This window comes from Scomber scombrus, chromosome 14 (assembly GCF_963691925.1).
Source record: "Scomber scombrus chromosome 14, fScoSco1.1, whole genome shotgun sequence".
Lineage (NCBI taxonomy): Eukaryota > Metazoa > Chordata > Actinopteri > Scombriformes > Scombridae > Scomber > Scomber scombrus.
In genome coordinates, this window is record NC_084983.1 from 15,504,426 (window position 1) to 15,520,161 (window position 15,736).

General features: G+C 39.8%; 2 protein-coding genes across 2 annotated transcripts in view; one reads left to right on the forward strand and one right to left on the reverse strand.

The window, feature by feature from the left end:
• uspl1 (ubiquitin specific peptidase like 1) overlaps nt 1-6,058 on the reverse strand; it is a 15,673-nt gene extending 9,615 nt beyond the window's left edge. The window contains exons 1-4 of the mRNA XM_062433402.1: nt 5,921-6,058; nt 4,517-4,673; nt 2,850-2,972; nt 1,857-2,751 (exon numbers count right to left, since the gene is read on the reverse strand). Of these exons, the coding sequence (XP_062289386.1) occupies nt 1,857-2,751; nt 2,850-2,972; nt 4,517-4,642 (1,144 nt within the window). The 5' untranslated portion in view covers nt 4,643-4,673; nt 5,921-6,058. The remainder of the gene's footprint in view (nt 1-1,856; nt 2,752-2,849; nt 2,973-4,516; nt 4,674-5,920) is intronic.
• A 3,734-nt stretch (nt 6,059-9,792) lies between these two features.
• Nucleotides 9,793-13,807, forward strand: hmgb1a (high mobility group box 1a). Its single transcript, XM_062433157.1, has 5 exons — nt 9,793-9,861; nt 12,133-12,293; nt 12,524-12,669; nt 12,821-12,995; nt 13,105-13,807. The coding sequence occupies exons 2-5, from the start codon at nt 12,147-12,149 to the stop codon at nt 13,258-13,260; spliced, it is 624 nt and encodes a 207-aa protein (XP_062289141.1). The 5' UTR covers nt 9,793-9,861; nt 12,133-12,146; the 3' UTR covers nt 13,261-13,807.
• Nucleotides 13,808-15,736: the final 1,929 nt, after the last annotated feature.

The window sequence follows — 15,736 nt, forward strand, 5'->3', positions numbered from 1 at the left end:
TCAAAGTAATTAGTTAATTGCAGCCCTATTTTTTTTCACATTTTTCTTCCGGGGGGGGGGGGGGGGGGGGCATACCCCCGGACCCCCCTAGTGTTGCTAGGTTACCGACACACAGCACCGCTGCTATAAACATTTCTAGGGGAAAAACAAAAAATTAACAACTTTTTACAGATTCGCTGAATTGACTTTATATTGGCCCATTTTTAAAACCTACTAATTGCAAACTTCTGAATTTAAAATACTGTATAAAGCCTTGAGTAGAGAAACATTACTATCAGGTGTAGTTGTGGCCACAGTCTGGCATATATGAGACATACAGGTTTTGAACATATAAGAGTCCATTCTTGATTAACAGACACTCACTGTCTACATTTCTCTTTTTAGAGAGAGTCATGTCAAATTCATTTTGAACTTATACTGACTGTTGTGTCATCTCTCATCTGTGTGTGTATTTCACTCACTGCCTTGAATCAACCCTTTCCAGAATGCACAGATTTGATTGAGTAACGTCACGTGACAAGATTTACAACGCCTGTAACTGGTCTGTGAGTTTCCTGGACCGCTAAACCAGAAAATGCTAGAAAAGCTGTGCTGGTAAAAATAGAAACTCTCCATCAAAATGTCATAATTCTCAATTACGGCTGTACAGTTTGTCAAAATATTATCAAAATCGCAGGTTGGCCTGCATAATCTGTTGTGCTGCAGAGCTGTCCTGACACACACATCTTAATGTTTTTCAATTAAAATGAGAATAATGATGTAAAAATCCTTCCCTCTAATATTGCAAATCATAATAATTGCAACATCAGCCAAAATAATCACAATCAAGATATTTTTCAAAATCTCTTTTCTCAATAATTCATCAGTTATAGTTCTGGTTCTGGGATAGGGCGGTGTCTGGGTCCACACCCAGGCAGACTGCCTATTAGTGACTTTGGTACTAGTGTATGACTCAAAACTATCATGTTATAGTGTAAGGTTAAGGTGCTCGCACTGTGTGCAAGTGAAAATCATTAGTAACCTATTGATATTAATCAACCAGTGACATTTTAGCAGCACATGCTGCAGAATGAATTTTGGGGAAACACTGTGACAAGACGTTTGTAACAAAACAGCAGACCTGTCCGCCTCCCATCAGTTTATTCTTATGCAGGCAGAAAGAAATTAAGATGCTTTCAAATGAATTAGCTCAATGAATGCAGTTAACTTAAAAATAAATAAATAATATAATTAAATAATTGTATCTTAATTGCCAGTCATGTTTCATATTGTCATAATTTCAGTGGAATAAGAACACCAGTGAATGGTTTGGCAGGAGCAGGAGACTGAAAATTGTGGACTGTTTTCTATTCATTCAGTCGAGAATCAGTTTTGAATCGATCACTCAAGAATATGAATCAAATACAAAGATTGACACCCCCAATATTTACCACTAAATGAAGCTAAAATGTAGTTTTTTTTTTTTTTTTTTTAACACAGTGGGATGTTTCTATTGATTGTAGCACTGTATTTACAGCCAAATGACCCTAACCCCAAAATAGGACTGGGTGAAATGGCCAAAAATGTTATCACAATAAAGATTTTCATATCAGTTGATATTGATAATTTTCTCAATAAATGTCCAATCATTATTTCAATCCAGTCTAAATACTGACTTTTGCTCCTGAGTGAAAACTGAAGAAACTGCATGGTTTCAACTATTCTTTATGGTCAGAACAACAGTTTTTAGCCCCAACATCAAAATATGCATCTGGAAACTGAATAGTACTTATTATAGCAAATGCAATACTCTCAAAAAATATCACAAATATTTTTGACATGACATTATTCTGACAGGTATACTCTGTTTAACTTACCCCTGCCTGTCTGCTGGTGGACTTCAATGACGGCGAGAGCGTCTTCATATCCTTTAATCAGCTGCCACACAGCTGAGTGCTGAGGTTCTTCTTTAGGTGTACTTGTTTTTAAGCTCTTACAGTTCACTAAAGCAACAAGCAGAGCGTCCAGCCAACACAGGCTGTCGCTGTTCCTCCAGAAAGGCTGACCGAGAACAGATACAAGCTCCTCTGACTCCGTTATTGAGGTAGAGTACAAATATTCTGATTTAACGCCTAATATGTCCGTACATGTGGTGATGTGTGTCTGCTCGTTCTGCTGAGGCGATGGCATTTCAGTTGAATGAATGTCCACATTTGGGAAGCCAGACTGATTGGAGTCCAGACAGCAGAGCTTGTTCTCCACAGGAGTACTCGTCATCTGCCTCAAGTCTTTCTCTGCCTCTGATGTACCATGATGAGGAGAGCACGCTGGCTCTTCCTCAGTGGTCAACGAAGCTTCTGAAGATAGCTGCAGGTGTCCAACTGAGGCTGCAGGAGAAGCAAGACTTTCGGTACAGGCAGCCTCCTCTGATTTCCCTTCCTGAACATCTTCATCTTGTGGTGAATCCCATCCTGCTGTCTCTGCAACTGGACAATCACTGTGGTATCCATTTACCTTCCCGCTGTCTGTCTTGGTTGCTTTATGTTGGCCGTTTACAGCACCAGGCTCTCCTTGGCTGAGATGTGTGTCAGTGGCATTTTTTGCCACAGGGCTGTCAGGTTCACTTGGTCGCAGACGTTTGGGTGAGGGTTTAATCACCTCTTCATTTTCCAATGCAACGGCATTTTTTCTTTTGTTTCCAACAGCAGGCTCCACAGGAACCAAGTTAGCCAAGACATCCTCCAAGGGCCGGCTGACCAAAGGGAAGAGGCACTATGTGGGAATGACAGAAAAGTTAAAAATGTAGCTAAGAAAAAACACATGAAACACGGCTGTTCAGCTGCGTGAGTGACAGCTGCACTGGGACATACCTGTGGGTTTGTGCAGAGGGTGATTGACTCCTGGAGATTGATGTGGTAAGAGCGCAGAGCGTAGGTCAGGCCCTTTGAGGTGCACCAGGGACAATACTCCTGTGAAGAAGCTCTTTCCTGAACCTTAAAAAAACATTAAAATCAAAGAAACATGACATTAATAAAGACTGCAGTCTTCCATAAAAGTTCATTTCACTATTTCTTATTTAAACCCAAGATATTAAACAGGTTAAGAGAACCAGTGTGTTGGATTTAAAGGCTTCTAGTGGTGAGGTTGGAGATTGCAAACACCTGAATACCCATCCCCCATCACATGTGTAGGAGAAGCTATAGACCCGTTTCCACTAAGGAAGTTCCTGATAAAATTTAGGAGGCAGGACATTTACAGGAACGTCCTCTAGGCCGTTGTGTCTCCATAGCAGAGTAGGACCCACCGGACTCTGTCCATGACGTCATGAGGTGACGCGCCGAAAGCATAACAAAGAAAATGACAACGAGGAGGTAAACATGGAGGAGCTGGTCTGGTTTGTGTGTACATGACGTTGGACGTTATGAACTTTTTTCCGGCAGTGTAGACGCTTTCTACTACTGTTCTTCTTCTGCTGAGTTTTAAAACTGTCGCTTATTTTGGCGCTTTCTGTTGAAGCCACGTCCCGCTTTGAGTATACCCAATCAGCACAGAGTAAACCTCAAGCCCCACCCAAGAACTTTTCGGGGCTGAACGGAGTACCTACCCAGAGGCAGGGACTAGGTTAGCCCCCGTAAAAGTTCCGGGAGATAGTCCTTTGGGGGAGGTTCCTGCTATGGAGACATGCACCAACAGCCCCGGCCCCGTAAAATTACCCTGAAGTTCCTGCAGTGGAAACAGGGCTCATGAAAAACCTGAAAGGCCTCTCTAGGTATCAGTGTTTGTGTTATCCGTTCTGGGCTACTGTAGAAACATGGCGGGCCCCGTGCAAGAGGACCCGCTTCCTATGTGGATATAAAGGGCTTGTTCTAAGCTAACAAAAACAGTGATTCTTATAAAATATCTTACACACTGCTCCTTTAAGTGAACATGCCATGCACATTAAATTTTATCCTGCATTTATTTCCACCAGAATTTTTGTTGCCAACTTCACTGCCATGTTGCAGCATCTATTTCACCACTATCAGCAGCTTTCATTATTACATTCATCCAATCACATTTAAATACACATCTGTATACATTCATTACACAAAAGACAATTAGCAAGGTTTTACTTTAGTTACCTTGTTGAATTGGAGCATTCAGGTACGAGTGTTTTTTTGATACAACTTAGATTTTTGCTCATTGGTGAAGTTAAATGGCAAATGTGAAGTGGAATGTCATTAGTAGGTGTCAATTACATATAAAAGTACTTGAAACTTTAAAATAAGTTGTAATAGAAAAACTTTATTTTCTTCTAAATAGATGAATATGGTAATAATAGAGTAAACACTTCCTTATTATATAGATAACAATCTTTGAGTCCCAACATCATTACAGGCCTCAAGCCAAACCAAATCTTTCGCCTTTTACTAAAGATTTCCGTTTGTGTTTTCTTTTCTTTGATTTGGATTGGTACTGCACAGTCACAGTATTTTTCAAATATAATTCAGCTTTGCGCAAGTGACAACAGCGAGAGGAAAACTTGAGCTCTACTGACTTTTCCCAAATACCCCGCCAGTGGTGAGGCCAAAGCCCCCAAACCAGTGTCTTCACCAGTCATTGGCAAACTGCTGCTTCTCCTCTGGTCCAAAGCCATCCGGTGCCATTCAAAAAATATTACCATGTCACTGCAACCTGGCTCACCTCTGAAGGAGCTGAGGAGAAAAATACAGCCCCATACAGGGCATGTTATTCAAACTACAAGTGATGGAAGACACATGGAAACGCACTCCACTTTAGGGTTGTGATACAATAGCTCTTTGTCATCTGGGATCTTTCAATGTTGTTTTTGCAGTGGTGACTTTCCCTTTGATATCTCAGGTTATATTACAGATAATGCTGCAAGTTTATTTGTGAAAACCTTTCTAGCAATATTGGAGTCATAGGATCTTTGCATCAATGCAATTTCTCAGGTATTTAATTCACTTTATCTGCAAAACTAACATTCAGATCATGTTAGATTTAATTACGCTTGAATTTCTATAAATATGTATTAAATTAAACATACTGTGACGGAATAGTTTATTTATAGTTTTCCCCTCCTTCAAATGGTCAACAATGTTGACCCAGATTTGTTTCATCTTAATGTGTGCAACAATTATTAGGATTGTATGTAAATTCCTAATTGCAGTGTTCGTTAAAGGATGGTGCTCAAATGAACACTGAAAAAGGTTTTCCTAACTGTAATCATTCCTACTGGCTATTACAAGAGTAGTATCCTCCGTCACTATGTGCAAAAATGCATTTAAAAGTTTATCTGAAGTTTATTAGAGACTTCGACAGTCTGAGTTAGTAATATTAATTGGATAACCGCCACATTTACAGTCTTTTTTAGCATACAGTAATTGGGAACCTGACTAAGAGACTTGAAAACCTGAAGTCGTTCTCTAATACGAACTAAAAAGGCTAATCAGAAATAATCCAGGGCTCAAACGGTTTCAATTTGACTCCCTCTGCTGCATTATACTAGCCGGATGTTTGCAGGTGCGCACGTGGGGCAGCCCGGTCAGTTACACACACAATGAAAGAGCTCATACAGTTAATTATTAAGACAACACACGAAACACGTCTGAGATACACAATGACACGTTTATAGTTAGGATTAGCGTCGTATTAACGTTATTCGATATATAGCTAAACACATGGCACTCTTTAACTTTAATTCCACTAACGAAGCAAAATTGTGTATGAATATTATATGCAAATCACCGATTTACCATTAACTGGCGAAGACAATAACGCTATAATGACTTAAAAAACGATTGATATAAACTCAACAAGCGCAACAATTACAAACTATTGACACCGGCGCCTTGTAGCTAGCATGCTAACATTAGCCTCAGAGCAGTTCAGTCACTACCGAGCCGTCATTCCCATTTCAGTGAATAAAAATTATACGTACCGAAACCAAACTTAAATTATGTGTGATAGTACGATGCTGATCAGCGAAATCCATCCACAAACAGCTGTATTGATAACTTGAATCCCCGCCTGCGGTGTGATCACATGTGTTCGTGTCTCAAACGTACTTATTCCGCCGCTCAGCAGCGCTGGTGCAGCGGCCTTTGTCGTCCCCCCATCTCTGAGGAACAATGGTTCCGCAGGCTACTGCCCCCATTTGGTAGTTCAGGTGAACTTCAGCCAGTGTGTTCACTCGAGTTATTGTTCATGATGGTGTGGTTGGCTTGCACTGGCACTGCCCATGAAATCACTGCCAAACGGTGCGAGTACATAAACATGAAAGTGTTCAAAGATGAGTCGCATTTATTATTATTATTATTATTAATATTATTATTATTATCATTATTATGATCATTATTATTATTACATGGTATTTTAAAAAGATAGATTGGTAGATAGATACTTGATTGACCCCAAAGAAAAATTAAAATAAAATTTTACAGTGGCAGGGTGCTGTGATGGTCAATGGATGTCAGAACTGAGTGTACTAAATATAGACAACCTGAATAATCTACGCAATATATAAAATAAATAAATAAATAAATAATAATTATAATTTTGAAGAGAATTATTTTTTATTAATGATGATATTTCCCATCACATCACAAGGGTCTTTAATGGTTTTATATAGGATTAATCTAAATTCATCAGACCCAGAGACAGGAATGATATATTTACACTGATTTGATAAAGAAAAGCAAGCAACATTTCACATTTGTAAAATTGTACTTGAAAAAAATTGACTTGATACTAAAACCATTAATTAATTAATTGTCAAAATTGAAAGAGTTTAGCCAAATTGGCTGCTTTGTTATTTCAGATAGACTTACTTGAAATATTCAAATTTCTCCCTAATCTAGTCAGTCTAGGCTCATCTTTTTTCTTTCTAACTATTTATTTTTTTATTTTTTATGTCGACTTACTGTGCATGGCTTTGGGATAAGTAGAAGTGGGGAGTTGGTTTGATGGGGGTGGGATATGTCCCTCACTCCTATTCTATAATACAGCCCAGCTCTCACAACTCCTGCTCTTGTAACCCCCAACCCACACACTCACATACACACAAATACACGACACACGCACATCTCCCTTTTACACCACCCAATCCCGCCTCCTGCGTGTGCCCTCCTCCCTTAAGCCCCTCCTGTATGTGCTGCTCTCCTGTCCTCTATTTTTCCTCTTGATGACAAAATGAATTTGCATATTTTTCCCAGGGAGCGCTCATTAGAATGCATAAACCGGCGGCCTCCTCGCCTCATGAGCAGGCTATAGCTTTCTGCCGTGGCATCTCCTGATGCAAAATGAGACACACAAACAGGCAGCATCACAGGCAGACATGTGGCTTGAGTCTGGGTTGTGATTGGCATTTGGAATCAGTTCACCCTACCATTCTTAATTCAAGGATAAGAATAAACTCTGTGTCAGCCATTTTTCTTTGTTTCTGTATTAGCTGCTAAGCATAAGCATATTTATTAGATGTTTTTTTTCATGAGATGTACAAAGAAATAATTATACATTTCTTAAACACATGTGACTACAATAATATTTTCAGTGGGCATATGAATGCATTTTGCAAATCAAAGAGAACCATGAAGATTTTCTTCATTTTATCATCCCACCCCCCACTACCACAAACAGGAATTTATAGTCAGATAATAGCATCATCCACTTTGGGCAAAGTAAGCTATTAATTTTGAGAAAGGCCGTTTTCATAGTCTGAAATCATAGTCCCATCATATTAGTGGCCTATTCACTGGATGCCAATTCCTCCACAGTTTATATGGAGATATATATAAAAACCATCAGTTTGACCTAATGGTGGCGCTAGAGCATGGGTCACACAGTCAAAATATTAGTCAGTTTAAACGTACTTGAAATGTAAATCTCAACAGCCCATATGCTGTTTGCACAATTCTTCAACAATATGTTATAACCCTTAGTTATGCTATATTATACTATTATACACAGTGCCGGTTTTGTTTCTGTGTGAGTTATGAGTCAGAAGATATCATAAAAGCACAGTTCATGGAAGATGCAGGCATTGTAGAAAATCTCTGTCTGACAGTGGCACTAGAGCAAGGTCACAGGGTTATCCAGCTCATTAGGGTTATTTGGATAGCATGAATGTGCATAGCACAATTCACACCAATGTAACCTTCGTTTTCAACATCTGCTGTTGATTAGACAAACAAACAAACGCGATCACATCACTTCTTGAAATCTCTTGACAGCACTAATGAAACTAATTGCTCAACTGTATGACAACAGCACAACAAAATGTGGCTTTAGAGTGTTGATAACTTTGCATCTGATATGCAAATTTAGGGAATAAAGTTGGAAAAACTGTGACAACTGAATATTCTGTGGGGTAATGTGTATTATATTAATCAATATTCTCAAATAATGATATAATGTCAGCATTATGCATTAATCTGGACCAACACAACTTGCAACTCACAAAAAATATATAAACATATATATGAGTTGCTTAAAAGGTATCCCCAATATAATATGGCACACTACTGTATACTGGGTTGCATTATAATGAATGCATTCCTCAATCCTTACTGTTATGTTTTTCCTGTTTAAGGATATTGTAATTTTTGGCTTTAACCATTTCATTGCACAGAACAATGTGTGAAAACTGCCTTGATGCTATGATGCAAACCTGTTTTATCATCTATGGGATGTGTAATCAGCAATTAAGTTTGAATACATTATTGCACAACAACAGGCTTACAAGCTACACCTCACTTTGTCAAAAAAATAAAATAAAATTCAGACTTAAATTATTGCCAAATACCCCCATTAACTATAAACTGCTTGATCCCTTTACTTTGATTTAAGCTGAACAGAAGCTTTTATTTCCTTAAGTCTGTGATTTAATTGAAGATGAGCAGTTCACCATCTTTCAATCAGCTACTGTATGAAGCATGTAAAACAAAAAAAAGTCAAAATAAAAAGATAGAGAAAAATAAAAATCTCAATCTCGATGCCTCAAATGTATTTATCATGATTTGATATCTGATGTCACGTTCATATATAATAGGAACTGCATTGTCATAAGTAAACATGGCTATAGCACTGAATGAGTGTCTGGTAAAATTGTTATTAGGAATACTTGTCTGATAGAATAAGAAAACACTGTGTGGTAAAGTTAGTGAAGTGACTTTTTCCCAATAATGAGCTGAAAATGAAAATCACGGCATATACAGCGATTAAAAGGCAGACCCTTAACTAAATTGCTATTGTGTTAACACTCGAACTATGAGCCAAATCCTTTAAACTTTCATATCAAGGGCGTAACTACCCCGTGTGGGACGTGCCAGGCGCCTATTACGGGTGGAAAAAGCAATGCTCTTTACACGCATTTTCAAAGTCATAAATTGCAAATAAGCTCACGTGTATTGGAGGAGAATGTACAATGGAGCAGGTTGAAGGAGTGAGGAGCAGCCCGTCCAACACATTGGAACAACAGTACACAGCTGCCTCGTTCACTGACTGCAAGCGCTGCACGATGTCTCATTCATTTAACTTGCCTACTGTACACTGCGCTTCAACGTAGTGAATTCAATACTATGGCAAACACACTACACTACTACCAGCTCCAGCATGCTCGGACAGATATGTTTTCGTATCCACGCGCTTCGGAAAACTTCAGTGACGTTTCGCAAAAGAGAGCCAACGAGAACTCGTCTTCTATTAGGACAATGAAAACCCGTCGTCCAATCAGAGAGGTGCCAGACCGGGCGCTGGCCAATGGCGTGCGAGCCCCGCCGAGAGTAATGTTAGAGAGCTCAGAAGTGAAGACACTGCGTATCGCCTGTGCTGCCTCACACACAGCCATTGCAGAGAGCATTGAGATCCAGCGATAGTCCCTTGGTAAGTACCACACACACACACACAGAAAATCTGAAGTGTCGTTAAATGATGAAAACGACGATAACAATCATAAATGTCTCACTTATGTGTCTGCCATGATCTATTGTAAGCCTTTTGTAGCTCGTGAATATTTTTTTAATGCGGGGATGACCATTAAAACAACAACAACAAAAGAGAAAAAAAAAACAGCCGGCGCTAAGCAGGTAGCGTTACTCTGCCTGCCTGGGAGTGTGTAGACCATAGACGCTCCATTTTAAAAAGGGAAGAATCGAATATTAGCTTTGACTAAATTCGACGATAAACGTAGGTTTTGTCAAATACAATTAATTTGGTTTAATGCTGCCGTGTTGTCTGTTACAAAATGGAGTCTAATCAGTTGACGGTTATCGCGTAAAAATTCTGGAATGTCTCGCGGACAGCACGGTTAGCGACAATGGTAAAAGACTGGCCGTTAAGCTAGCCGTTGCAGTGCATTGCAAATCTGACGCCTGTCAATGTGAAGACTGGGCAGAGCGGTGGTGGAAACAGGGCATTTAAAATTCATGAAAACACAAGAAAAAGAAAGACCGTCTCAAAATACATACAGACGTATGTTTGTATGAAACAGCTCGCCCTACAAGACGGTGAAAAAATTACCTCACGATCTGCGCTTTACTGTAATGGCTGACTGTATTCGCATAGGAAACAAGGCAGCGAGGCAAATGGGAAGCCAGTGACAGGAGGCGCAGTTCAGTTCAACTTTTTCTAACCGGGTTTTCTCGAAAAACAGTCCCGTAACTATAAGATGTAACGACGGCAAAATAAAATTCAATCTTTCGTGGTTCTAACGACGCCCTTGGGAGATTTTTCCGATGCTCGGAAGACGTTTAAATCCTGGGTTGAAGCAGAGTGGTCGCCGCGGTCGCTCTGCCCTCTATTGCATGCAGTGCAATGGCTGTGCGTTGACACAAAGAGAAGGAGCCATATTCTCCATGTTAGTGGATGAAGACGAGCGGCCATTAGGAGCTCATAGAAACCAAGGCAGTAGCACAGCCCGCTCATAGACACAGCACAGACCCAATGTATTACTATACAAGGCGGCTAGTGCAATGGGAATCAATCGGGGAAATATTTTGTACAGATCACCGGCTTTCTAGACATATTTGTCGTGTTGCAAAGCAAACTGGGAGGCGGGAGGAGACATTTGAGGGGGACTTTCTTTCATGAGGAAGGCATTCTCACAAAATGGAAGAAGAAATATTGCCGTCGTTGCTGACCTCCTTTTTCTCAACGAGAGCCTATGCGCCATTACTACTTCGGTCGACGCAGCTTAGTTGGGAGTTACAATAGCATTTAATGGGGAAATGTAAAGGGAAAAAATACGAGTTTTGATGGTATTAGCAAATCATGCCAAATTATTTATAGAATCACAGAAATGGGAGACTTAATAGAGGATGAGTGTTAAATCACATCGAATAACAGTTTTGAGTGTTTATTTTCAATAAATACGTCTTTATGTGTAATTTGTGTCTTTTTTGTGTCAAAGTTATTGTTGGACGAAAACATGAACATAAATGAAATGGGTGGTTTGTGAGGGCCTTTTATTAAATACAGTTAAGATTTTTTGATTTTTTTTACAAAGACAAGTCCATTTAAAAAAAAAAAAAAAAAAAAAAAAAAGTCCACTTTCACTCCCACAGTGGTCCATGGTTTATGTTATGCACTTGAACTTATAACTTTTGCAGCTACATGTGAACGGACTGGAAAACATTGCTGAAATAAAAAAAAAAATTATATATATAATAAAGATATATATATATATATATATATATATATATCTTATATCTATTATATATCTTAATTAGTTTTTAGCCAGTTTTAAACCACCATAATTGGAGTTGACCACGGAGTTTTATGTGAAAGCCACAATACAAATTGCATCAATAAATAAAACCATTTTGTGCTAGACGGTTTAGCAATAACGGGTCCTAACTTAGTGGGCGGGTCAATTAAATAGTGCCATCAGTGCCAGTGCTCACTGTATGAGCCTGGTAGGTGGGTAAGAACAGTAAACGTAAACACATCCAATCTTTACATGCAATTAACATAATATAATTTTAGATATAAATTGACAAAAATTAACTTATTTCCATAGACATTTTTTTTCTTCTTCCATTTAGCAGAGCAGCTCAACCAAATATCCACTTATTCCACTCCCCAGAAGAAACACGTGTACAATTTTAATATGTACATAATTGCACATTTAATCTATATTTGAAACATTTGTTGTAGATATTGCCGTCAAGATGGGGAAAGATCCAACTAAGCCGAGGGGCAAGATGTCCTCCTATGCCTATTTTGTCCAGACCTGTCGGGAGGAGCACAAGAAGAAACACCCTGAGGCTTCGGTTAACTTTGCGGAGTTCTCCAAGAAGTGCTCTGAGCGATGGAAGGTATGTATGATGATTTCATGAACTTTGTAGTCTTTGTTAAAATCCAGACCGTTTCTGGGAGCTGTAACTTGGATAGTTGGATTAGATGGTGGTGTATATCAAGATAATTGTGATGATGGATGATTTAATATGTATGATACTTAAAAACAGATGCTCCCATTGTGAAATAAGTAAGATAGCAACCTGGGTGTTGCCACAGCTGGTATCATAAGCTAGTTATCTGTTTTTAGACAATGTCTGCCAAGGAGAAGGGCAAATTTGAGGACCTGGCCAGGCAGGACAAGGCGCGTTATGAGAGGGAGATGATGAGCTACGTTCCAGTCAGGGGAGGAAAGAAGAAGAAGTTCAAGGACCCCAATGCCCCCAAGAGACCCCCGTAAGAACTACAACTTAATTACTTTTGCAGTGTTCTGCAATTTAAATACAGGATAGCAGAACGCAAATAAAAGTCTGACTCGTGTTGACACAATGTCACAACATGTCATGTGGTGTAAATGACGATCTGATTCTTCCCACTTTCTATCCAGATCTGCCTTCTTCATCTTCTGCTCAGAGTTCCGCCCTAAGGTCAAAGGGGAGACCCCTGGTCTGACCATTGGAGATGTTGCCAAGAGGCTGGGCGAGATGTGGAATGGCACAGCTTCAGAGGACAAGCAGCCCTATGAGAAAAAGGCAGCTAAACTGAAGGAGAAGTACGAGAAGGTAAATAAAACTTTGATCTATTGTACTGATGAGTTTTAAGTACAAATATTACAGACAGTGTCAGGGTCTCAACAGTTTTAAAAAATGTTTCTACATTCCTTCATCACAGGATATCGCAGCATATCGCGCTAAGGGCAAAACAGGCGGCGGAGCACCCGCAAAAGCCCCGGCCAAGGCAGTGGAGAAGAAGGATGATGACGACGATGATGACGATGATGATGACGAGGAGGAGGAGGAAGATGATGATGACGATGATGACGAGTAAACGGCGGTTGACATATATAGTGGTCATTTTCTTGTTTATAAAGCATTTAACCCCCTTGTACACACTTCACTTACCGAAAGAAAATACATTAGTATCCATGGGGTAAAAAAAAAAAACAACAAAAAAGGCTGTGTATATCAGTTGTTTTTATGCTGTACAGTTTTTTTCTCCTTTTTGTATAGTTAACACTACACAAGTATTGTGTCTGTGTCTTTCTGCCAGTCTTATTTTTCCAGTGTTAGTTCCTAGACCACTATCCTGCCTGGTACAGTGTCAAGGAGTGGGCTTACAGTATTTACCCTAGCTAGAGGTGCACAGCACATTAAAAAAAACAAAAACATTCTGAGTTAGATCTGAGTGTTCCTTCTTTTTTTTCTTCTTTGTTTTCTGTGTGTTTTTATTTTAAAATGACATGTTATCCAAATTGACGTATCACAGTTTTACTGATCTTTATGTACCACTGTAATAGCAAAAATAAGAAAAAAACGCCTTGTTTATTGTTGAAATTTAAATTGCTTCTGATGTCAATAAACATTTTTTTTTTTAATACATTTGTTTTGTTTTGTGTCTTAAGGGGAAATATTAAATATGTTGCTCATTTTCCTTTAAGTTTCAGTATGCTAAGATGAAATGGGGCCAAAGTATTGTAGTCAAGGCAGCCTAATTAAGTAAATACACAATAAATGAGTAAAAACGACAATGCGGCTCCTCCGTACAGCATCTCTGATCTGTTATCTTCACGTGAATATCATGCTCTGTAAAGTGGTCATCACTGCTGCCACAATCAATGCAACTAACAAAACAATAAATGATCAAATATTATGTAACGATGTACTTCTGCTTCTGAAAAAAGTCGTCACTGAGACTCTCGTGCTCAGTAAATATTTAAGACCTAAGAGTCATTAAGTCTGATCTCTGGAGGTGAGATTTGTCTGTTAACTTGCATCGCTCTCTACTCAGTAAATTCAAGTTGACAACGGTGCCCGGAGACAATTAAATAGAGCAGGAAAGCATCTAACGACGTGCCTCGATAAGCTGTTCTAATGAAGAATGACTCATCACACACCACAACTGTATGTGTCCTGTGCTCTTGCTGTTGTTGTATGCAAACAAGCTGTGCATACCATAGCTCTTTGCCCTGGTGGAGGTACACTAAAAGTTGTAGCATTACTGTCTGCTCTGCATGTCAACATGCATCACTGACTCTTCCTGTTTTATTTAGATATAGCTGCTTCATCTCTCACGTACTCTCTAGGTCTTATCCAGGGTATAATTTAAAAAAAAAAACACACACACATTTATATAAGAAGGATTATGTGCTTTGAAAGACCCAGTGACATAAGAATATGGCTGGTGTGTACAAACCACTGCAGTCCAAACCTTAAAAAGGCACACACACATGCTGTACATTGTGGTCTTGACAACACAGTTTCCCTCATGGGAGTGAGGCCAGCTTATGCAGACGGGCGGGGGGGGTTGTTACCAACTGTCAGCCTGAGCATACACACGTATTCATAGAAATGAGCGGAGCAGTACAAACATGCCTCTGATCTGTAGTGTAAATTACAAAGGATGTGTGTCTTCTTCTGCTGTGCCGCATATCTCTTACATTTGTGTGCTAATGTCAGCCTTGGCCTACTGAACAAGCCTTGGTATGAAGTAGGCTAGAGGACAGGCACACACGGGGCAGCCAGCAGCTGACCTCTGCACTGTTATGATAAAGCCCTGCCAGTCCCTGAAGGTGACGTAGCCCCCTGCTATCCCTGATCACCCCCCTCCACCCACCCCATCCCCTCACACACACATACTTACTAATGATGCCTGTTTTTCACTATTACATACAAAACCAGTGGATGATGATATCTATGGTGACATTTTCCTAAACCCTCAACCTTGGGACATATCATGGATGTGTTGTCTACGGCTGTTACTGTCTCTGGAAAGCTAACTTGAGGCAAACACTTAACAAACATGTGACATTTGCAAGCTGTCGTCACTGCTGATCATTATTTGACTGTGTCCACTATGCTATACGGCCTGTTTCCAGCTTCCAGCAGATTGAAGCAGGCATGTTTACACTCATATCCACAGTATTGGCTGACAGATTGTCCCTTTTCACACTGCAGTGGATCATGCTGGTGAGAGGCAGGAAAGGAAACTATGCTGAAACAGTTGCAGTTGCCTCGTGGCTGCACTCAGCTGTTGATCAGTGTCTGTATGGGCCTGTACAGGCTAGAAGTGCGCATACTGTATAGCAGGTTTAGCTACACAGCGCCACTGACGGCTCCACAGCCTGTTAATCCCAGCCACCTGGTGACCACTGTGCAGACTGAGCGCCATCAGTGGTCTCAGGGCGACATCTAGTGGTGATATTACTGCAACTGCATCCAAACTGCAAACTGAGAAAACCCAATATTCAGGAAGACTGTTTTCTATACATACTTAACTTAAACACTCGGTCAGTGGTTTGCATATT

What these genes read in the sequence shown, in the direction of transcription:
- hmgb1a (XM_062433157.1), top strand. Translation starts at nt 12,147, where the DNA reads ATGGGGAAAGATCCAACTAAGCCGAGGGGCAAGATGTCCTCCTATGCC. An exon ending in AGTGCTCTGAGCGATGGAAG is followed by an intron (nt 12,294 to 12,523) that starts GTATGTATGATG and finishes ATCTGTTTTTAG; the next exon opens with ACAATGTCTGCCAAGGAGAA. An exon ending in TGAAGGAGAAGTACGAGAAG is followed by an intron (nt 12,996 to 13,104) that starts GTAAATAAAACT and finishes CCTTCATCACAG; the next exon opens with GATATCGCAGCATATCGCGC.